This window comes from Anomaloglossus baeobatrachus, chromosome 6 (assembly GCF_048569485.1).
Source record: "Anomaloglossus baeobatrachus isolate aAnoBae1 chromosome 6, aAnoBae1.hap1, whole genome shotgun sequence".
Classification (NCBI taxonomy): Eukaryota; Metazoa; Chordata; class Amphibia; order Anura; family Aromobatidae; genus Anomaloglossus; species Anomaloglossus baeobatrachus.
In genome coordinates, this window is record NC_134358.1 from 10,174,928 (window position 1) to 10,199,337 (window position 24,410).

The 24,410-nt window shown below is 47.9% G+C and overlaps 1 protein-coding gene across 1 annotated transcript in view; it reads left to right on the top strand.

Moving 5' to 3' along the window:
• The window catches only part of LOC142243777 (phospholipase A2 inhibitor gamma subunit B-like), a 57,976-nt gene extending 33,902 nt beyond the window's left edge, over positions 1–24,074 (top strand). Inside the window, exons 4-6 of the mRNA XM_075315977.1 lie at positions 176–316; positions 7,029–7,175; positions 23,528–24,074. Coding sequence (XP_075172092.1) covers positions 176–316; positions 7,029–7,175; positions 23,528–23,694 — 455 coding nt within the window. The 3' untranslated portion in view covers positions 23,695–24,074. The remainder of the gene's footprint in view (positions 1–175; positions 317–7,028; positions 7,176–23,527) is intronic.
• Positions 24,075–24,410: the final 336 nt, after the last annotated feature.

A 24,410-nucleotide genomic window follows, 5' to 3' on the forward strand; every position in this document is an offset into this window, starting at 1 on the left:
TTCTCTTCCACTGTCACTTCCTTACTTCCTCTGGCATTTCCTCTCTCTGTTACTTGTAAATATTCCCTAACGCTGTCTGTGTAATTCTGGCGATCACAAGTGCACATCCATAACGCAATTGTCCTCGGAGCATATTACAATGTGCACACACGCTTCATCTTCTTTACATTTGCAGTTTCCCCGTTGACGTATGTGAGGGATTGTGGATCTTTAGAGAAATGTGCGGAGGTGGTCGTACTTCGGACCCCGTATAGCAAAACAGCAGCCATCAACAGTTGTTGTAAAACAGATTTGTGCACACCGGAGATGCCAACAGGTGAGTGCTGGTGACCATGAGCTGCTGAGCACGAGCTGCTGAGCACAAGCTGCTGAGCACGAGCTGCTGAGCATGAGCTGCTGAGCACGAGCTGCTGAGCACGAGCTGCTGACCACGAGCTGCTGACCACGAGCTGCTGACCACGAGCAGCTGACCACGAGCACCTGACCACGAGCAGCTGACCACGAGCAGCTGACCACGAGCTACTGACCACGAGCGGGTTAATAGCGGCACAGGCTAAACATTACACACTAGAATACATACCCCGAATGATGGTGTGGTTCTCCTCCTGGGGTGACTTTGGGCCGTTTCTCAGTGTAATGCCTTTGGTACTCAGGGAGGAATCTAGGATTGACAGATGATAGGCAAGACTGGTTGGATCATGCGTGGCACCTTGTATTAGCTCTTCATATGGTGCTTGACCATCCAGTGTAGTTAAACATATCATATAGTGCCTAATGGCCTAAGAGTCAGTGTCATAAATAGTCCTGCCGATTTTAGCTTTTCTGGTGCCTGAGGTGAAAATTGATATGGTGCTTCTCCCGCATTTCAATTTAAACCTGCGGTGAACAAACACAATTCTGTCATTAATTTTGGATTTAACTTTTACGATATTCATTAATTATTATTTAGACATACATTACAGGACTTGAACCTGTTATTATCTGTTCAATTATACTTCATAATGAAATACTAAATTATTGCGCTATAGGCAATAATTTGTCTTCTATGAAAAAATACAGCACCATAACCACCATCAGTACAGAAATACATAACTATAACCACCATTTGTACATGACTACAGCACGAGACCCATCATCAATACAGAAATGCATCACCAGGACCACCAGCAGTACATAAATACATCACCAGAACCCCCCATTAGTACATTAATACATTACCAGATCCACCATCAGTACATGAATACAGCACCAAAACTGCCATCAGTAAGTGAATTTATTATCAAGCTTAACACAGCAATCAACAGCAATGTCAGGTCAGTATGTCCTTAATAATTAGAAGATATCGGGAGTTGTTGTTGCCACCCATCATCACTACAGAACATGCAGGAACCATAGTCTTAAATGGACACAGACAGTTTCACAAATTAACATGTACACCCTGGTACATCATAGGTGACATCTTCTCTGATTGAGGTCATTGACATCCTTTTAACCCCTTCACGACCTTTGACGAATATATCCGTCATGGAGCGTGTGACGTTAAGCTCCGCCCCCTGCAGCTGGCAGGATGCGGTGATCCGCGCACATATCAGCTGTTTTCAACAGCTGACATGTGTGCCTGCATGTTACGAGTGGAATCGCATTCCACCCGTAACATTAACCCCTTACATCTCGCTGCCAAAGTCTGGCAGCGAGATGTATATACGCGTGGTCATGATTTTCACTTACCGCTGCCCCCCACCGGAAGTCAAGTGAGTGATCACGTGACTTTTGGTGGTTGCCATGGTAGCACAGGGTCATGTGATGACGCCTGCAGCTATCATGAGTCACTTTCGTTTTCACTCGGCCCGGAGCTGAATGAATCAGGAAGTGACCATATCTGCTGTTTACAGCTGTATAGCTGTCATCTGCAGATAGGGCAGAGCGATCGGATTGCTGATCGCTATAGCCCCCTAGGGGGACTAGTAAAATAAAAAAAAAAAAGTAAAAGAAAGAGTTTTAAAAAATAAAAAAAAACCTAAAAGTTCAAATCACCCCCTTTCCCCCCACTGAAAATGAAAGGGTTAAAAAAAAAAAATATACACACATTTAGTATCGCCGCGTTCAGAAATGCCCGATCTATCAAAATATAAAATCAATTTATCTGATTGGTAAACGGCGTAGTGGCAAAAAAATTCCAAACGCCAAAATTACGTTTTTTGGTCGCCGCAGGTTTTACACAAAATGCAATAACAGGCGATAAAAACGTAGCATCTGTGCAAAAATTGTACCATTAGAAACATCAGCTCGAGACACAAAAAATAAGCTGTCACTGAGCCATAGATCTCAAAAAATGAGAACGCTACGGGTTTCGGAAAATGGCGCAAAACGTGCGCCACTTTTATTGGAGAAGCTTGTGAATTTGTTTTAACCTCTTAGATACAAGTAAACCTACACATGTTTGGTGTCTACAAACTCGCACCGACCTCAGGCATCACACACATACATCAGCTTTACCATATAGTGAACACCGTGAATAAAACATCCCAAAAACTATTGTGCCATCAAACTTTTTTTGCAGTTTTTCCACACTTGGAATTTTTTTGCTGTTTTCCAGTACACCATATGGTAAAACTTATGGTTTCATTAAAAAGTACAAGTTGTCCCGCAAAAAATAAGCCCTCATATGGCAAGATTGACAGAAAAATAAAAAAAAGTTACGGCTCTCGGAAGAAGGGGAGCAAAAAACAAAAACGCAAAAACGTTAAGTGCCCGGGGGCTGAAGGGGTTAATCTCCATCTGGTCTAGAAGTAGATTGTTCCCAATGGGCAAGGGAGTGGCACAATAATGAGGGTCTGCAGGAGCAGTGGAGCAGGTGGAGTTGTGGAATTAGTCAGGAATCAGGATTAGTGTCGTCCTCAGTGCTGAGAAATTCAGGTAGATCCTTCTCTACCATGTGATACCATCAGGAGGCATCTAATCAGCTCCAAATGTACTCTCAGCCGGAAAACGATCGGCAACTTCCAGCCAATATCATTAGAAGGGGGCAATACTGGAGGTGATGATCGGGCCCCATAGAGCCCTGATCTCACATCATCTGTCTGTCTGTAATCAAGACAGAATAGGTAAGGATGGTTGACCTCGGAAAGATCAACATCCAACACCGCGGAGACACCATCACGCGTTTCTCAACGCAGTGACACTAGAACAGGGCCCCCTGGGAAAATATGCAAAACAAAAATGCTGCGAAGACACCATCACATGTTTATCAACGCTGGCAGGAAACTAGCCAGGTCTTTCACCGGGAAGCAACAACCACGGGAAGGGCAGTCTCCAGTCAAGGAGACCACCTATGCCAACCATGGTATCCATCCACAGACAGCTGTTTCGGGGTATTTGCCCCTCATCAGTGTGGAGTAGGAAACTGGCTAGTGGGAGCAATGCCTAGTAGAAGACTACATAAGCAAGGATGGTTGACCTTAGGGAGATCAACATCCAACACCATGGAGACACCATCACATGTTTCTCAATGCTGGCAGGAAACTAGCCAGGTCTTTCACCGGGAAGGAACAACCACGGGAAGGGCAGTCTCCAGTCAAGGAAACCACCTATGCCAAAACATGGTATCAATCCACAGACAGCTGTTTCGGGGTATTTGCCCCTCATCAGTGTGGAGTAGGAAAATGACTAGTGGGAGCAATGCCTAGTAGACATTGTAGTGGCATGTTTGGCATAGGTGGTCTGCACTTTCTTCCTCCAGTTTTGGGGGAAAAAAGTGCGTCTTACAAACCGGAAAATTTTTTGAAGCTTTGCTAGGTTTTCTCTGCTCCAGATTAAAGCTTCTACACGGAACTGAATGTTTGTAGAAATAGGTCAATAAAGCTTGTAATTGACAACTATATGGTCAGTCACTAAATAGTACCGCCAACTAGACTCTCTGATGAGTATGAACGTAAATAAAATGTAAGTTATTGTGAATAATTTCCCACAGCCGTAGGATCATAGAACAGAGCCGTACACTGCAGAGACCTAAGGGCACAATCTAGGGAGGATTGATTTGTGGGACTCCATCAGTGATGACAGTAGTTCCTGGCCGCTATACAGGGGGCTAGCCTTGGAAATCTCACTTTCTGCTGGGTTGCGGCTTTTGCTTAGCCAAAATAGTAGGATGTAGTGAGCAGCGAGCGTGGTCAGCACTGCTGGGTATTCGATGGAGCATCATGGTGCTCAGCCCTGTAGGTACTTCATCAAATATCGCAGGTGTTCGGGCGCCATGCTCGAGGCCCCACCCTGCGTGTTTCATGGCTATTAGACAGCCAATCAACATGCAAGGATTGCCTGCCATACACGGTAATGCCGTAGCCATGTTGGTTACTGACACTACTGTGTTGCATCACTGGGTGTTGTATGATACCAGGAGCGTGATGCTCGGCACATTGTCCTCTGGAAGACATTCAGAAGCATTGATCTAGGAGAGACAGGTTAGATTAGAGAACTGTTTTGTACTCTTGAACTCTTTAGTGACTTTCATGTGGCACTAAAGGATATTTCTATCTTTGTTTAACCTAATAAATAAATAATATTAAAACATGACTTGGGCTGCCCCCTATACCTCCTCATAGTTATTTGGCCCTTCTGAGTCTGAAAATTGCAGCCCGCAGCCACCTAGATGTTGTGTATCCATTAGATGCTCCAAATCTGGTGATTTGCCCAGGTCTTCCCAATTGCCTTGATGCAGTGGCCATCGGGGTAATGATTTTGGGATTGATGTCAGGTGTGTAATGTCCCCATAGCCAAGATGGCCAGAAACTGTACATCTGTGTCTGCTCTGTTACATCTGAAAATCTCAGCTCTGCTACATCTGAGTGAGACAGCCATATATACACTGTGTGCAGAATTATTAGGCAAGTTGTATTTTAGAGGATTTTTTTTATTATTGATCAACAACTATGTTCTCAATCAGCCCAAAAGATTCATAAATATCAAAGCTTAGTATTTTTGGCAGTTGGAGGGGTTTTTTAGATTTTATCTTCGGAGGATCTGTTTGCGCAGGCAACTATTACTGTGCAGAATTATTAGGCAACTTAATAAAAACCAAATCTATTCCCATCTCACTTGTTTATTTTCACCAGGTAAAGCAATATAACTGCACAAAATATAGAAATAAACATTTCTGACATGCAAAAACAAAACCCCAAAAAATGAGTGCCCAATATCGCCCCCTTTCTTTCTGATATCACTCAGCAGCGACCATCCATAGATCCTGTTATTGCTTGATCTGTTTACCATCCACATTGCAGGCAGCAGCCACCACAGCCTCCAGACACCACAGCCTCCAGCCACCACAGCCTCCAGCCACCACAGCCTCCAGCCACCACAGCCTCCAGACACTGCTTCCAGAGGTGGACTGTTTTCCCTCCCTGTAGATCTTACATTTTATGAGGGACCACAGGTTCTTTATGGGGTTCAGATCAGGTGCACAAGGGGGCCATGTCATTATTTTTTCATCTTTTAGCCCTTTACTGGCCGGCCACGCTGTGGAGTAGTTGGATGCATGTGATGGAGCATTGTCCTGCAGGAAAATCATGTTTTTCTTGAACGATAACGACTTCTTCCTGTACCACTGCTTGAAGAAGTTGTCTTCCAGAAACTGGCAGTAGGTCTGGGAGTTGAGCTCCCTCCATCCTCAACCTGAAAAGGTCCCACAAGTTCATCTTTGATGACCCCAGCCCATACCAGTGCCCACCGCCACCTTGCTGACGTCTGAGTCGGAGTGGAGCTCTCTGCCCTTTACTGATCCAGCCTCTGGCCCATCCATCTGCCCATCAAGAGTCATTCTCATTTCATCAGTCCAGAAAACCTTTGAAAAATGAGTCTTCAGATATTTCTTGGTCCAGTCTTGAGGTTTTATCTTCTGTTTCTTGGTCAGAGGTGGTGGTTTTCAGCCTTCCTTACCTTGGCCATGTCCCTGAGTATGGCACACCTTGTGCTTTTTGATACTCCAGTAACGTTACAGCTCTGAAATATGGACAAACTGGTGGCAAATGGCATCTTGGCGGCTTCACACTTCATTTTCCTCAATTCATGGGCAGTTATTTTGCGCCTTATTTGCCCAACACGCTTCTTGCGACCCTGTTGGCTATTTGCCATGAAACGCTTGATTGTTCGGTGATCACGCTTCAAAAGTTTGGCAATTTCAAGACTGCTGCGTCCCTCTGCAAGACATCTCACAATATGGACTTTTCAGAGCCCGTCAAATCTCTCTTCTGACCCATTTTGCCAAAAGACAGGAAGTTGCCTAATAATTAAGCACACCTTATATAGGGTGTTGTGTCATTACACCGCACCCCTCCTCATTACAGAGGTGCACATTACCGGATTTACTTTAATTGGTAGTTGGCTCTCAGCCTATACAGCCTGGAGTAGGACGACGTGTATAAAAAGTGTCATGTGACCAAAATACTCATTTGCCTAATAATTCTGCACACAGTGTATATAGCAGACCAGAGACAGTCAGACGTAAAAGAGAGAAAGAAAAAGTGACAGAGAGAGAACTCACCCGGGAGTTCTGCAGATCTGAAGCGTCCAGTTGAGCGAGGAGTCCCTGCACTCAACTGTAGAAATCCCCGGCTTCAGTGCGGCGGCTCCAATCAGTGAAAGAAGCTTCTTCACTGTAACTCGAGCACCATGCCATACTGTGCACCGCTCGTTACTGGATAGAGCACCGCAATGTTATTGAGTAATGGGCAGCATTGATTACGCTCGCTCATAACTAGTAACGCGCACTCCATCATTTTATTGCTCATTCCTCACTATCTCATTTGTGTGACACACGGCAATGGTGACATCACAAAACCCGCTCCGAGGATCCCTCAGTGTAAGAGATCTGCGAGCCTCCCGTCTAGGCGTCCCAGATAGTGACCTGACCGATGCACTGAAGTCCTGCCAATATATCCGCCTTTCCGCTACACACAGAGGGGAGAGGCCATGAAATCAGTTTTGTCCTGTTCTTGTGTTTTTATCCCCTTTCCCCATCTCTTTATTCTCAGCACTTACTGAACCTCCGAAGAACAGCCTCACGTGTCCGGGATGTTTCCAGATCACCGCGGATGCTTGTCAAAGCTATACACCCATACAATGCAGAGGAAACGAGGTGCAATGCTTCTCCTACACCGGCCTGCGCCTATATAACAACGGTGAGTACAGTGCCCCTATATAACAATGGTAAGTACAGTGCCCCTATATAACAACGGTGAGTAGAGCCCCCTAACTGTGAGTGCAGCCCCCCCAAATGTGAGTGCAGCCCCCTTCGAGTGGTGGTAAAAAGGTAAGATGTGATTGTAATAATTCAGTAGGACAATCTAGACCCGTAGACCGCACTGGTGGCCAGAGAGTGTAACGTCCGCCTGGGACCAAAGACTCACGATGACTGTCACAGACAGACTAGAGGCAAGCCGCCCACTCAACAGGATCCCAAGAACCCCCGAAACCCTTTAACTCCTGGACAGGGATTTGGAATTACACAAGGTCCAGGAGATCGCTGCCTATGGAAGGCTGCAATCCGGGAAACAGTAGTCATGAGGCAGTGTCCAAACCAGGAGGCACAAAAAGGGACAAAAATGGCAGGCAAGAGGGTAGTCAGGAAATTTGAACTTTGCTGCTGGTTGTAGTATTGGGTCCGATGATGGGGCTGTGGCATCTTCAGGGACAAAGGGCACAAGTTCTCTCTCCCCTAATTCTGGTATCAGACGTCTGATCTAGGAAAAGTGTTGTGGCCTTGTCACAGCCACTAGTCATAGCTGCATGGGTTGTTTGTGTGGCAAAACGTCAATCCCCTGCAAATCATCTCATCTTGAGGACCTTCCTGTGAACGTTCCTGGCCTCCTGTCACTTACCCTGCTTCTATCGCTGCCCCTTACAATGTCTTGTTTTGGGGAACAAGGCAATGGGGATTCAAGATACCAGGTAGCGAGATTAGAAGAAATGCGGCAACATGATAGAAGCTGTGGACCGCTCTCCATTACTACGGGAACTGGACATCATCAGTGGACGGCAGCAGCAGAAGCGGCAGTAAGTGACTACACCGCAACTCCTGGATAATATCCTGATCCAGGAGGGGGATAGAAGGAGCAGGGAAGTGACTACACCGCAACTCCTGGATAATATCCTGATCCAGGAGGGGAATAGAAGGAGCAGGGAAGTGACTGCACCACAACGCCTGGATAACGTCCTGATCCAGGAGGGGGATAGAAGGAGCAGGGAAGTGACTGCACCACAACGCCTGGATAACGTCCTGATCCAGGAGGGGGATAGAAGGAGCAGGGAAGTGACTGCACCACAACGCCTGGATAACGTCCTGATCCAGGAGGGGGATAGAAGGAGCAGGGAAGTGACTGCACCACAACGCCTGGATAACGTCCTGATCCAGGAGGGGGATAGAAGGAGCAGGGAAGTGACTGCACCACAACGCCTGGATAACGTCCTGATCCAGGAGGGGGATAGAAGGAGCAGGGAAGTGACTGCACCACAATGCCTGGATAACGTCCTGATCCAGGAGGGGGATAGAAGGAGCAGGGAAGTGACTGCACCACAACGCCTGGATAACGTCCTGATCCAGGAGGGGGATAGAAGGAGCAGGGAAGTGACTGCACCACAACGCCTGGATAACGTCCTGATCCAGGAGGGGGATAGAAGGAGCAGGGAAGTGACTGCACCACAACGCCTGGATAATATCCTGATCCAGGAGGGGAATAGAAGGAGCAGGGAAGTGACTGCACCACAACGCCTGGATAACATCCTGATCCAGGAGGGGGATAGAAGGAGCAGGGAAGTGACTGCAGCACAACGCCTGGATAACGTCCTGATCCAGGAGGAGGATAGAAGGAGCAGGGAAGTGACTGCACCACAATGCCTGGATAATATCCTGATCCAGGAGGGGAATAGAAGGAGCAGGGAAGTGACTGCACCACAACGCCTGGATAACATCCTGATCCAGGAGGGGGATAGAAGGAGCAGGGAAGTGACTGCACCACAACGCCTGGATAACGTCCTGATCCAGGAGGGGGATAGAAGGAGCAGGGAAGTGACTGCACCACAACGCCTGGATAACGTCCTGATCCAGGAGGGGGATAGAAGGAGCAGGGAAGTGACTGCACCACAACGCCTGGATAACGTCCTGATCCAGGAGGGGGATACAAGGAGCAGGGAAGTGACTGCACCACAACGCCAGGATAACGTCCTGATCCATGAGGGGGATAGAAGGAGCAGGGAAGTGACTGCACCACAACGCCTGGATAACGTCCTGATCCAGGAGGGGGATAGAAGGAGCAGGGAAGTGACTGCACCACAATGCCTGGATAATATCCTGATCCAGGAGGGGAATAGAAGGAGCAGGGAAGTGACTGCACCACAACGCCTGGATAACATCCTGATCCAGGAGGGGGATAGAAGGAGCAGGGAAGTGACTGCAGCACAACGCCTGGATAACGTCCTGATCCAGGAGGAGGATAGAAGGAGCAGGGAAGTGACTGCACCACAATGCCTGGATAATATCCTGATCCAGGAGGGGAATAGAAGGAGCAGGGAAGTGACTGCACCACAACGCCTGGATAACATCCTGATCCAGGAGGGGGATAGAAGGAGCAGGGAAGTGACTGCAGCACAACGCCTGGATAATATCCTGAGCCAGGAGGGGGATAGAAGGAGCAGGGAAGTGACTGCACCACAACGCCTGGATAATGTCCTGATCCAGGAGGAGGATAGAAGGAGCAGGGAAGTGACTGCACCACAACGCCTGGATAACGTCCTGATCCAGGAGGGGGATAGAAGGTGCAGGGAAGTGACTGCACCACAACGCCTGGATAACGTCCTGATCCAGGAGGGGGATAGAAGGAGCAGGGAAGTGACTGCACCACAACGCCTGGATAATGTCCTGATCCAGGAGGAGGATAGAAGGAGCAGGGAAGTGACTGCACCACAACGCCTGGATAATGTCCTGATCCAGGCGGGGGATAGAAGGAGCAGGGAAGTGACTGCACCTCAACGCCTTGATATTGTCCTGATCCAGGAGGGGGATAGAAGGTGCAGGGAAGTGACTGCACCACAACGCCTGGATAATGTCCTGATCCAGGAAGGGGAATAGAAGGAGCAGGGAAGTGACTGCACCACAATGTCTGGATAATGTCCTGATCTAGGAAGGGGAATAGAAGGAGCAGGGAAGTGACTGCACCACAACGCCTGGATAACGTCCTGATCCAGGAGGGGGATAGAAGGAGCAGGGAAGTGACTGCACCACAACGCCTGGATAACGTCCTGATCCAGGAGGGGGATAGAAGGAGCAGGGAAGTGACTGCACCACAACGCCTGGATAACGTCCTGATCCAGGCGGGGGATAGAAGGAGCAGGGAAGTGACTGCACCACAACGTCTGGATAATGTCCTGATCCAGGAGGGGGAATAGAAGGAGCAGGGAAGTGACTGCACCACAATGCCTGGATAACATCCTGATCCAGGAGGGGGATAGAAGGTGCAGGGAAGTGACTGCACCACAACGCCTGGATAACGTCCTGATCCAGGAGGGGGATAGAAAGTGCAGGGAGGTGACTGCACCACAACGCCCAGATAACATCCTGATCCAGGAGGAGGATAGAAGGTGCAGGGAAGTGACTGCACCACAACGCCTGGATAACATCCTGATCCAGGAGGAGGATAGAAGGTGCAGGGAAGTGACTGCACCACAACGCCTGGATAATGTCCTGATCCAGGAGGGGGATAGAAGGAGCAGGGAAGTGACTGCACCACAACGCCTGGATAACGTCCTGATCCAGGAGGGGGATAGAAGGAGCAGGGAAGTGACTGCACCACAACGCCTGGATAGCATCCTGATCCAGGAGGAGGATAGAAGGTGCAGGGAGGTGACTGTACCACAACGCCTGGATAACGTCCTGATCCAGGCGGGGGATAGAAGGAGCAGGGAAGTGACTGCACCACAATGCCTGGATAATGTCCTGATCCAGGAAGGGGAATAGAAGGAGCAGGGAAGTGACTGCACCACAACGCCTGGATAATGTCCTGATCCAGGAGGAGGATAGAAGGAGCAGGGAAGTGACTGCACCACAACGCCTGGATAATGTCCTGATCCAGGAGGGGGATAGAAGGAGCAGGGAAGTGACTGCACCACAATGCCTGGATAACATCCTGATCCAGGAGGGGGATAGAAGGTGCAGGGAAGTGACTGCACCACAACGCCTGGATAACATCCTGATCCAGGAGGGGGATAGAAGGAGCAGGGAAGTGACTGCACCACAACGCCTGGATAACGCCCTGATCCAGGAGGGGGATAGAAGGAGCAGGGAAGTGACTGCCCCACAACGCCTGGATAACATCCTGATCCAGGAGGAGGATAGAAGGAGCAGGGAAGTGACTGCACCGCAACGCCTGGATAACGTCCTGATCCAGGAGGAGGATAGAAGGTGCAGGGAAGTGACTGCACCACAACGCCTGGATAACGTCCTGATCCAGGAGGGGGATAGAAGGAGCAGGGAAGTGACTGCCCCACAACGCCTGGATAACGTCCTGATCCAGGAGGGGGATAGAAGGTGCAGGGAAGTGACTGCACCTCAACGCCTGGATAACGTCCTGATCCAGGAGGGGGATAGAAGGAGCAGGGAAGTGACTGCAACACAATGCCTGGATAACATCCTGATCCAGGAGGAGGATAGAAGGTGCAGGGAAGTGACTGCACCACAACGCCTGGATAACGTCCTGATCCAGGAGGGGGATAGAAGGAGCAGGGAAGTGACTGCCCCACAACGCCTGGATAACGTCCTGATCCAGGAGTGGGATAGAAGGTGCAGGGAAGTGACTGCACCACAATGCCTGGATAACATCCTGATCCAGGAGGGGGATAGAAGGTGCAGGGAAGTGACTGCAGCACAATGAATGGATAACGTCCTGATCCAGGCGGGGGATAGAAGGTGCAGGGAGGTGACTGCACCACAATGCCTGGATAACGTCCTGATCCAGGAGGGGGAATAGAAGGTGCAGGGAAGTGACTGCACCACAATGCCTGGATAATGTCCTGATCCAGGAGGGGGATAGAAGGTGCAGGGAGGTGACTGCACCACAATGCCTGGATAACGTCCTGATCCAGGCGGGGGATAGAAGGAGCAGGGAAGTGACTGCACCACAACGCCTGGATAATGTCCTGATCCAGGAGGGGGATAGAAGGTGCAGGGAGGTGACTGCACCACAATGCCTGGATAACGTCCTGATCCAGGCGGGGGATAGAAGGAGCAGGGAAGTGACTGCACCACAACGCCTGGATAACGTCCTGATCCTGGAGGGGGATAGAAGGTGCAGGGAAGTGACTGCACCTCAACGCCTGGATAACGTCCTGATCCAGGAGGGGGATAGAAGGAGCAGGGAAGTGACTGCACCACAATGCCTGGATAACATCCTGATCCAGGAGGAGGATAGAAGGTGCAGGGAAGTGACTGCACCACAACGCCTGGATAACGTCCTGATCCAGGAGGGGGATAGAAGGAGCAGGGAAGTGACTGCAGCACAATGAATGGATAACGTCCTGATCCAGGAGGGGGATAGAAGGTGCAGGGAGGTGACTGCACCACAATGCCTGGATAACGTCCTGATCCAGGAGGGGAATAGAAGGAGCAGGGAAGTGACTGCACCCCCAATGCCTGGATAACGTCCTGATCCAGGCGGGGGATAGAAGGTGCAGGGAGGTGACTGCACCACAATGCCTGGATAACGTCCTGATCCAGGAGGGGGAATAGAAGGTGCAGGGAAGTGACTGCACCACAACGCCTGGATAATGTCCTGATCCAGGAGGGGGATAGAAGGAGCAGGGAAGTGACTGCAGCACAATGAATGGATAACGTCCTGATCCAGGCGGGGGATAGAAGGAGCAGGGAAGTGACTGCACCCCCAATGCCTGGATAACGTCCTGATCCAGGAGGGGGATAGAAGGTGCAGGGAAGTGACTGCACCACAACGCCTGGATAACATCCTGATCCAGGAGGGGGATAGAAGGTGCAGGGAAGTGACTGCATCACAACGCCTGGATAACGTCCTGATCCAGGAGGGGGATAGAAGGAGCAGGGAAGTGACTGCACCACAACGCCTGGATAACATCCTGATCCAGGAGGGGGATAGAAGGAGCAGGGAAGTGACAGAACCGCAACGCCTGGATAACGTCCTGATCCAGGAGGGGAATAGAAGGAGCAGGGAAGTGACTAATACCATGGATGGCAAGAAAAACAACCAAATCTATTGAGGAACAACCAAGCAAGACTCTTCTTCACATCATAGTGTAATACTATTGTATGTTCTGAGGATTTCGATAGCGTTAGGGCAATGACAACCAGAGACGAGTTCTTGGTGCAGAGATGTTTATAATACGTAACCAACGATAGGTACACAAATGGAACAAACACAGTAGAACAATAAACACCGGAAATACCTTCCAGGATCGGAGCGAAGGGAATTCCCGGGGCCACGCACCGGACTCCCCCAGGGAGACCACCAAGAGCGAACCCCTATACAGGGACTGTCTGGCAATCACCCCGGAAGGCCTAAATGCGCAGCAGCCGGGACACAAGGGGTACTAGGTAAAGTCCAGAAGTGTCCGTACGGAATGAGAGTCCAGAGGTTACGAACCGGAAGGAACCGGGCAGAAGTGCTGACCAAAGACGGCAGACGGAGTCCGGGCACAGCTTGATGAAACCGGGTAAAGTCCAGAGTCGGTGTCGGTTGTCTTTCAGGAGGAGCCAAATGTCAATCAGGAAATAGGAGCAGCAAAGCAGGAGCACACAGCAAGCAGTATACTCAGGCACTGGACTAGGCTTAGAGGCGGCCTTTTAAGCAGCTGGACAGGAAGTAGGGCAACAGAACAGCAAACTCCATGTTAACCGAGGGCAAGCTCTTTCAAAAGAGAACTGGAAATCCCGGAAACCTGACAGTACTCCCCCCCCCAGAAACGGCCTCAGGACGGATCAGGGCCTGGCTTGTCCGGGTACCGCCGATGAAACTGAGCAATCTTCCGGGGCGCCCGAATGTTACCCACCGGTTCCCAGGAATGGTCCTCGGGGGAGTACCCCTGCCAACGTACCAGATACTGAAGCCGATGACGATGGAGCCGGGAGTCAATAATGTCCTCAACCACGAACTGCTCCTCGCCGTCAACCATCACAGGCGGAGGAGGAGGCACGACACGACCATGAAACGTATTAGGAGAAACGGGTTTGAGGAGAGAAACATGAAAGACCGGGTGTACCTTTAGATGGTGCGGTAACCGCAGCCGACAGGCCACAGGGCTCACGATCCCGGTGATCTTAAACGGACCGATGAATTTCTGTCCCAGCTTCTGCGAAGGAACACCCAATCTCAGGTTTTTGGTGGATAACCACACTGAGTCCCCTACCTTATACATGGGGGCCGGTTTCCGGTGAGTGTCTGCCGACCTCTTGTAACGCTCCTGAGCCGTAGCCACAGTGTCCTTTAGTACCTCCAGAATCTGTCGTAGCTCCGTCAATCTGTCCTCCACCGCTGGCACCGAAACCGCAACCGGTGACCTAGGCAAAACATTCGGATGGTAACCCAAGTTAGCGAAAAAAGGCGTTACCTTAGTGGAGCTGCTCTGAGTGTTGTTATACGAGAACTCCGCCAAAGGAAGCATCTTCAACCAATCGTCCTGCAGATGGCTGACATAACATCGAAGGTACTGTTCCAGGGTTTGATTAGTCCGTTCGGTTTGCCCATTTGTCTGAGGATGGTATGCAGAAGACAAACAGACATCAATCTGGAGTGCCGAACAAAACCCCTTCCAGAACTTAGACGTGAACTGCACGCCCCGGTCAGAGATGATCTCATCTGGTACCCCATGCAATCGGAATATGTTCTGGATAACCAAATCCACTGTCTCTGCGGCTGAGGGAAGACCGGTACACGGAATAAAGTGAGCAGCTTTTGTCAACCGATCCACCACCACTAAAATGGTATTGTGACCGCCTGAGACTGGCAACTCCACAATAAAATCCATTGATATGGATCCCCAAGGGCGAGATGGAACGGGTAACGGTTGGAGGAGTCCCGTAGGAGCCACACGAGGGACCTTGCACCGGGCACAAACCACACATGAGTGGACATAGTCCTTTACATCCTTTAAACAGGTAGGCCACCAGAAAAAACGGCTCAGGAATTCCTGCGTCTTCTGTACCCCCCTATGACCAGCCAACACGGAGTCATGGACCAACTTGAGAACCCGAAGTCTTACGGCCTCCGGGACATAAATGCGTCGCTCTCTCAACCACACACCATTCCGAAGAACAAGAGTCACATCATTCGGGGGGGCAGTAAGAAATACGTCACCATCATAGGCCAGTTTGATGTCCTTCCACAAGTCCTGGTCCTGGATTACTCCAACGAAATTGGCATCCGATAACACGGTCTGAGACGGGGTTCCAGGCACGGAGTCCACGGCGTGGATTCGGGACAAGGCATCGGCTTTCCCATTACGTGAACCTGGACGGTATGTAACGATAAAATTGAACTGGTTAAGGAATAAGCTCCAACGGGCTTGCCGTGGAGACAGGCACCTGGCAGACTTAAGAAATTCCAGGTTACGATGATCTGTGAGTACTATCACTTGCTGTGCAGCTCCCTGTAAGTGGTGTCTCCATTCCTTGAAAGCTGAAATAATCGCCAACAATTCCTTGTCCGCAATGTCATAGTTCCTTTCTGCAGGGGACAACCGGCGAGAAAAGAAAGCACACGGATGCAAGAGACTCTTGTCCCCAGTCCTTTGAGAAAGGATAGCCCCTAATGCATAATCGGAAGCGTCGACTTCCACAATAAAGGGAAGTGCGGGATTCGGGTGTACTAGTATTGGCGCTGAGGTAAAACAAACCTTGAGACGATGGAAAGCTTCCTGGGCCTGGGCGGACCACACAAACTTCTGTCCTTTCTTGGTTAACAGAGTGATGGGACGGACGATCTCTGAAAAGTTACGGATAAAGCGTCGGTAAAAGTTGGCAAAACCGACAAAGCGTTGTACCTCCTTGATGTTTCCCGGTTCCGGCCAGTCTAGAATTGCTTGTATCTTGCCAGACTCCATGTTCAGTCCCTGAGGAGAGATGACATATCCTAAAAATTGTATTTGTGAGCAATGGAATTCGCACTTCTCCAGTTTAATGTACAGGTGGTTATCCCTCAGACGGGTAAGTACTGTCTTGACGTGCTCCTGGTGTTCCTGTAGGGAATCAGAAAAGATCAGGATATCATCCAGATAAATCACCATGAATTGGTCCATTATATCCCTAAAAATATCGTTAACTAGGTGTTGGAAATCTGCAGGAGCGTTACAAAGTCCAAAAGGCATCACTAGGTACTCATAATGTCCATACCGACATCTGAACGCTGTCTTACACTCATCTCCGGGACGTATGCGAAGTAGATTATATGCCCCACGGAGATCCAATTTAGTGAATATCTTTGCCTGTTGGACTCTCTCCAATAGCTCAGAAATCAACGGTAACGGATACCGGTTCCGGATGGTTATCTTATTCAGTTCCCGGTAGTCAATACAAGGTCTCAGAGTCCCCTCTTTCTTTTTCACGAAAAAGATGGGTGCCCCTGCTGGTGAGGTAGAAGGGCGAATAAATCCCTTGGCTAGACTTTCATCGATGTACTCCTTTAGTGCTTCTAGCTCAGGTGCCGCCAACGGGTAGACATGACCAAACGGGATCTCCGCCCCTGGGAGTAAGTCTATGGGACAATCATACGGTCTATGCGGGGGAAGCCGATCTGCTTTTCTTTTGTCGCATATACAGTTAGGTCCAGAAATATTTGGACAGTGACACAATTTTCGCGAGTTGGGCTCTGCATGCCACCACATTGGATTTGAAATGAAATCTCTACAACAGAATTCAAGTGCAGGTTGTAACGTTTAATTTGAAGGTTTGAACAAAAATATCTGATAGAAATTGTAGGAATTGTACACATTTCTTTACAAACACTCCACATTTTAGGAGGTCAAAAGTAATTGGACAAATAAACCAAACCCAAACAAAATATTTTTATTTTCAATATTTTGTTGCGAATCCTTTGGAGGCAATCACTGCCTTAAGTCTGGAACCCATGGACATCACCAAACGCTGGGTTTCCTCCTTCTTAATGCTTTGCCAGGCCTTTACAGCCGCAGCCTTCAGGTCTTGCTTGTTTGTGGGTCTTTCCGTCTTAAGTCTGGATTTGAGCAAGTGAAATGCATGCTCAATTGGGTTAAGATCTGGTGATTGACTTGGCCATTGCAGAATGTTCCACTTTTTTGCACTCATGAACTCCTGGGTAGCTTTGGCTGTATGCTTGGGGTCATTGTCCATCTGTACTATGAAGCGCCGTCCGATCAACTTTGCGGCATTTGGCTGAATCTGGGCTGAAAGTATATCCCGGTACACTTCAGAATTCATCCGGCTACTCTTGTCTGCTGTTATGTCATCAATAAACACAAGTGACCCAGTGCCATTGAAAGCCATGCATGCCCATGCCATCACGTTGCCTCCACCATGTTTTACAGAGGATGTGGTGTGCCTTGGATCATGTGCCGTTCCCTTTCTTCTCCAAACTTTTTTCTTCCCATCATTCTGGTACAGGTTGATCTTTGTCTCATCTGTCCATAGAATACTTTTCCAGAACTGAGCTGGCTTCATGAGGTGTTTTTCAGCAAATTTAACTCTGGCCTGTCTATTTTTGGAATTGATGAATGGTTTGCATCTAGATGTGAACCCTTTGTATTTACTTTCATGGAGTCTTCTCTTTACTGTTGACTTAGAGACAGATACACCTACTTCACTGAGAGTGTTCTGGACTTCAGTTGATGTTGTGAACGGGTTCTTCTTCACCAAAGAAAGTATGCGGCGATCATCCACCACTGTTGTCATCCGTGGACGCCCAGGCCTTTTTGAGTTCCCAAGCTCACCAGTCAATTCCTTTTTTCTCAGAATGTACCCGACTGTTGATTTTGCTACTCCAAGCATGTCTGCTATCTCTCTGATGGATTTTTTCTTTTTTTTCAGCCTCAGGATGTTCTGCTTCACCTCAATTGAGAGTTCCTTAGACCGCATGTTGTCTGGTCACAGCAACAGCTTCCAAATGCAAAACCACACACCTGTAATCAACCCCAGACCTTTTAACTACTTCATTGATTACAGGTTAATGAGGGAGACGCCTTCAGAGTTAATTGCAGCCCTTAGAGTCCCTTGTCCAATTACTTTTGGTCCCTTGAAAAAGAGGAGGCTATGCATTACAGAGCTATGATTCCTAAACCCTTTCTCCGATTTGGATGTGAAAACTCTCATATTGCAGCTGGGAGTGTGCACTTTCAGCCCATAATATATATATAATTGTATTTCTGAACATGTTTTTGTAAACCGCTAAAATAACAAAACTTGTGTCACTGTCCAAATATTTCTGGACCTAACTGTATCAGCGAAGTCATGATAAACCGGGGGTAAAACAGGTACCTGTACAGTGCCCTCCGCATTCTGTGTTACTGGAACCGGTACAGTTGGACTAATGGTCGGACCACTCTGCGGTGGGAAGGATATTTCCTTAGTCTCCCAATCGATGACTGGATTTGTAGACCGTAGCCACGGAATTCCTAAAATAATCGGAAAATGGGGAGAAGAAATCAACATGAAAACAAGGGTCTCCTGCTGACCTGGCTTCATCACGCATTCTAGGGGTACTGTTTCCCGATCAACTGGTCCAGAAACTAACGGAGATCCGTCTACCGTCTCCATGGTAACCGGTGAGGATCTTTGTTGAGTCCGGATACCGTGTTTCCTGGCAAAAGAAGAGTCCATGAAATTACCCCCTGCCCCAGAGTCTATCATAGCAGATGTAGGTATTAACTGTCCCTCCCACCGGATCTGAATGGGAAGCGAGCAATGGGTGTATTTCCCTTCTGAGTCCTTAGGTGAAGTTGACATTACAGTCAAGGGAAATACCGCATCCAGGTGTCCACTTGCCTCAGAGATATCGGACTCTGCGTCCGTGTTGTCACACTCTGCCATGGCTGCCAATACCTTATTTGGGCGATTTGGACGTCTCGGGCAGTCAATCAAGAAATGGTCCGATTGACCGCAATAGAAACACAAACGCTCACGGAGCCGGTGTTCACGACGTTCGTTGGTCTCTCGCTTTTGCAGAGAGTCCACTTGCATAGGAACGTCCTCGGCCTCCCGTGGCGTCCTGAGAGCGGGTTCTCTGGAAGGAAACGCAAAGTTGGTTACCCGGTTTACAGCTGCCCATTTTTCCTGTCTACGTTCCGTCAAGCGGGTATCAATACGCACACAGTGTTGGAGAAACAGTTCAAAATCCCCTGGAGATTCGGAACGAGCTAACTCGTCCTTGATGGTACCGGACAAACCTTTTCTGAAAACTGACAATAATGCATTGTTTCCCCAGTCGGTGTCTACCACTAACCTCTTGAACTCAGTGGCGTATTCAACGACAGACCGCTTTCCCTGACGTAAGGAAAGGAGAGCCGATTCAGCGGTAGCACGGCGATTCGGATCATCAAACATTTGCGCCATTGCGGTCAGAAAGTCATCCAGGTGATTTAAACGGATATCCCGATGCTCTATCATAGGATTAGCCCAAGCCAGTGCTCGTGAGGTTAATAACATGATTATACATAACACTTTTGACCGGTCAGAACGGTAATAATCAGCATGTACATCAAAAAACAGTATACACTGGTTAACAAATCCACGAAACTGACTACGATCACCACTGAAACGGAATGGGGGTAACCTAGGCATACCGGCAGCTGATACGGACGTAGTGGGGACGGCTTCCTGAGCCTCCACTCTGACTTGCAAATCCTGTATAGCCGGACCCAGTACCTGGTGATCATGGCCCAGCTGTGCCTCCACATCTCTAAGTTTATTCTGCACCGCCTCCATCTCCTGCTGCAATGAGTTAATCATGGAGAAGAGCTGATCTACTCGTGTCTCAGTCATTGCCCCAGCGAAATCCTTTTATGGCCTGAGTATAATGTAGTACTATTGTATGTTCTGAGGATTTCGATAGCGTTAGGGCAATGACAATCAGAGACGAGTTCTTGGTGCAGAGATGTTTATAATACGTAACCAACGATAGGTACACAAACGGAACAAACACAGTAGAACAATAAACACCGGAAATACCTTCCAGGATCGGAGCGAAGGGAATTCCCGGGGCCACGCACCGGACTCCCCCAGGGAGACCACCAAGAGCGAACCCCTATACAGGGACTGTCTGGCAATCACCCCGGAAGGCCTAAATGCGCAGCAGCCGGGACACAAGGGGCACTAGGTAAAGTCCAGAAGTGTCCGTACGGAATGAGAGTCCAGAGGTTACGAACCGGAAGGAACCGGGCAGAAGTACTGACCAAAGACGGCAGACGGAGTCCGGGCACAGCTTGAAGAAACCGGGTACGGTCCAGAGTCGGTGTCGGTTGTCTTTCAGGAGGATCCAAATGTCAATCAGGAAATAGGAGCAGCAAAGCAGGAGCACACAGCAAGCAGTATACTCAGGCACTGGACTAGGCTTAGAGGCGGCCTTTTAAGCAGCTGGACAGGAAGTAGGGCAACAGAACAGCAAACTCCATGTTAACCGAGGGCAAGCTCTTTCAAAAGAGAACTGGAAATCCCGGAAACCTGACACATAGTCAGAACAATAAAAGTAACAAGGCAAAAAAGAAGACCAGCAACCCGATGGCTTGCTGCAATCAAGATAGCAACAGAGAAGACCCTGGTGGACCTATCTAGGTGGAGAAGACCCTGCATAAGATCGATCTTCTTACAGAGCGGTCATCTATCAAGTCACCATGGCTTGAGATGAAGCTGAAGGCTAGTAAAAAAAATGTGTCAGATCGGCACCCTGCCATCTACAGTCTCTAGTGAACATCAGCACTGTTTATATACAAAACCGTATATTTCACATAGAACATAATGTAGTAACAATGATTAAAGACTGATCCACGGGCACAATGTAAGCAAGAAGGGTCCATCCGGCCCCAGAAGTCAATATCACAACTTACAAAATGGGAAAGCCAACCTTTGTGTGGTAATGATTCACTGTTTTGGGGATCTGTGGATGATGCTCTGTTATGGGGGCTCAATAGATGACTCTCTGTTATGGGGGATTTGTGGGATTTGTGGATGACACTCTGCAATGGGGTATCTATAAATGACACTCTGATATGGGGGATCTATAGATGACTCTCTGTTATGAGGGATCTGTGGATGACACTCTCTTATGGGGGATCTATAAATGACGCTCTGTTATGGGGGTCTATAGATGATGGTCTGTTATGGGGGTCTATAGATGTCTGTTATTATGGGCGATCTATAGATGATGCTCTGTTATGGGGGGGATGTATAGATGATGTTCTGTTATGGGGGCTCTATAAATGACGCTCTGTTATGGGGGATCTATAGATGACTCTCTGTTATGTGGGATCTGCGGATGACACTCTCTTATGGGGGATCTATAGATGACGCTCTGTTATTTTGATCTATAGATGACGCTCTGGTATGGGGGCTCTATAGATGACGCTCTGTTATGGGGGCTCTATAGATGATGCTCTGTTATGGAGGATCTATAGATGACTCTCTGTTATGGGGGATCTATAGATGACGCTCTGTTACGGGGATCTATAGATGATCTGTTATGGGGGCTCTATAGATGATGCTCTGTTATGCGGGCTCTATAGATGATGCTCTGTTATGGGGGATCTATAGATGACACTCTGTTATGGGGGATCTATAGATGATGCTCTGTTATGGGGGATCTATAGATGATTATGTGTTATGGGGGCTCTATAGATGATGTTCTGTTATGGGGGCTCTATAGATGATGCTCTGTTATGGGGGCTCTATAGATGATCTGTTATAGGGGGGCTCTATAGATGTTCTGATATGGGGCTCTATAGATGATGTTCTTTTATTGGGGATATATAGATGATGCTCTGTTATGAGGGCTCTATAGATGATCTGTTATGGGGGATCTATAGATGACACTCTGTTATGGGGGATCTATAGATGATGCTCTGTTATGGGGGATCTATAGATGATGCTCTGTTATGGGGGATCTATAGATGATGCTCTGTTATGGGGGATCTATAGATGACACTCTGTTATGTCGGCTCTATAGATGATGCTCTGTTATGGGGGCTCTATAGATGATCTGTTATGGGGGATCTATAGATGATGCTCTGTTATGGGGGATCTATAGATGATGTTCTTTTATTGGGGATATATAGATGATGCTCTGTTATGAGGGCTCTATAGATGATCTGTTATGGGGGATCTATAGATGACACTCTTATGGGGGATCTATAGATGATGCTCTGTTATGGGGGATCTATAGAAGATGCTCTGTTATGGGGGCTCTATAGATGATGCTCTGTTATGAGGATCTATAGATGATCTGTTATGGGGGATCTATAGATGACACTCTGTTATGGGGGATCTATAGATGATGCTCTGTTATGGGGGATCTATAGATGATTATGTGTTATGGGGGCTCTATAGATGATGTTCTGTTATGGGGGCTCTATAGATGATGCTCTGTTATGGGGGCTCTATAGATGATCTGTTATAGGGGGGCTCTATAGATGTTCTGATATGGGGCTCTATAGATGATGTTCTTTTATTGGGGATATATAGATGATGCTCTGTTATGAGGGCTCTATAGATGATCTGTTATGGGGGATCTATAGATGACACTCTGTTATGGGGGATCTATAGATGATGCTCTGTTATGGGGGATCTATAGATGATGCTCTGTTATGGGGGATCTATAGATGATGCTCTGTTATGGGGGATCTATAGATGACACTCTGTTATGTCGGCTCTATAGATGATGCTCTGTTATGGGGGCTCTATAGATGATCTGTTATGGGGGATCTATAGATGATGCTCTGTTATGGGGGATCTATAGATGATGTTCTTTTATTGGGGATATATAGATGATGCTCTGTTATGAGGGCTCTATAGATGATCTGTTATGGGGGATCTATAGATGACACTCTTATGGGGGATCTATAGATGATGCTCTGTTATGGGGGATCTATAGAAGATGCTCTGTTATGGGGGCTCTATAGATGATGCTCTGTTATGAGGATCTATAGATGATCTGTTATGGGGGATCTATAGATGATGTTATGTTATGGGGGCTCTATAGATGATCTGTTATGGGGGATCTATAGATGATGCTCTGTTATGGGGATGTATAGATGATGCTCTGTTATGGGGGATCTATAGATGATCTGTTATGGGGGATCTATAGATGATCTGTTATGGGGGCTCTATAGATGATCTGTTATGGGGGATCTATAGATGATGCTCTGTTATGGGGTTGTATAGATGATGCTCTGTTATGGGGGATCTATAGGTGACACTGTTATGGGGGATATTACTTGTGATGTCACACTTTCACTATATCTGCAGCCTGTAATCCTCTGCTTTCTCGTGTCTCTTCCGCAGTGACGCTCGCCATATCCGGATGTGGCACAAAGACAGCCTGCACCCTGGAGCTGGAGGAGGATCAGCGGACCACCCTGTGCACGGGGGGCATTATCAACGCAGCAGAGAGTGTCCATCGCTCCGTCCTCCTCCTCACAGCCGCCATACTTATTAAATACATATATTGACCTTAGAAAAACCTCAAATATTGACCTTTGACCTCATATACGACCCCTCGGTATAAACTTATGGAAATTCTCAGATTTATTCTATAAGATGACGTCTGTGATGTGAAATATCTCATGCTGTGATGTGCTGATATAATGTGTGTGACCCCTGAGCGCTCCCTGCGCATCGCTCGTCTACAATCAACGGATCTCAAATACCCAAATAATCACAAACTGACGAATAAAGAATAAAGAGAAATGAAGAATATTCCCTGTGAAATTCATATAGAGAAAACGTCCATATTATAGCTACAGAGACCTCTGTATAGCTAGAAATCAGCGCTCAACCTACAACTACTGTAATACTCCCCCTATGTACAAGAATATCACTACTATAATACTCCCCCTATGTACAAGAATATCACTACTATAATACTCCCCCTATGTACAAGAATATAACTACTATAATACTGCCCCTATATACAAGAATATAACTACTATAATTCTGCCCCTATGTACAAGAATATCACTACTATAATACTCACCCTATGTGCAAGAATATAACTACTATAATACTGCCCCTATGTACAAGAATATAAACACTATAATACTGCCCCCTATGTACAAGAATATAACTACTATAATACTGCCCATATGTACAAGAATATAACTACTATAATACTGCCCCTAAGTGCAAGAATATAACTGCTATAATACTGCCCCTATGTACAAGAATA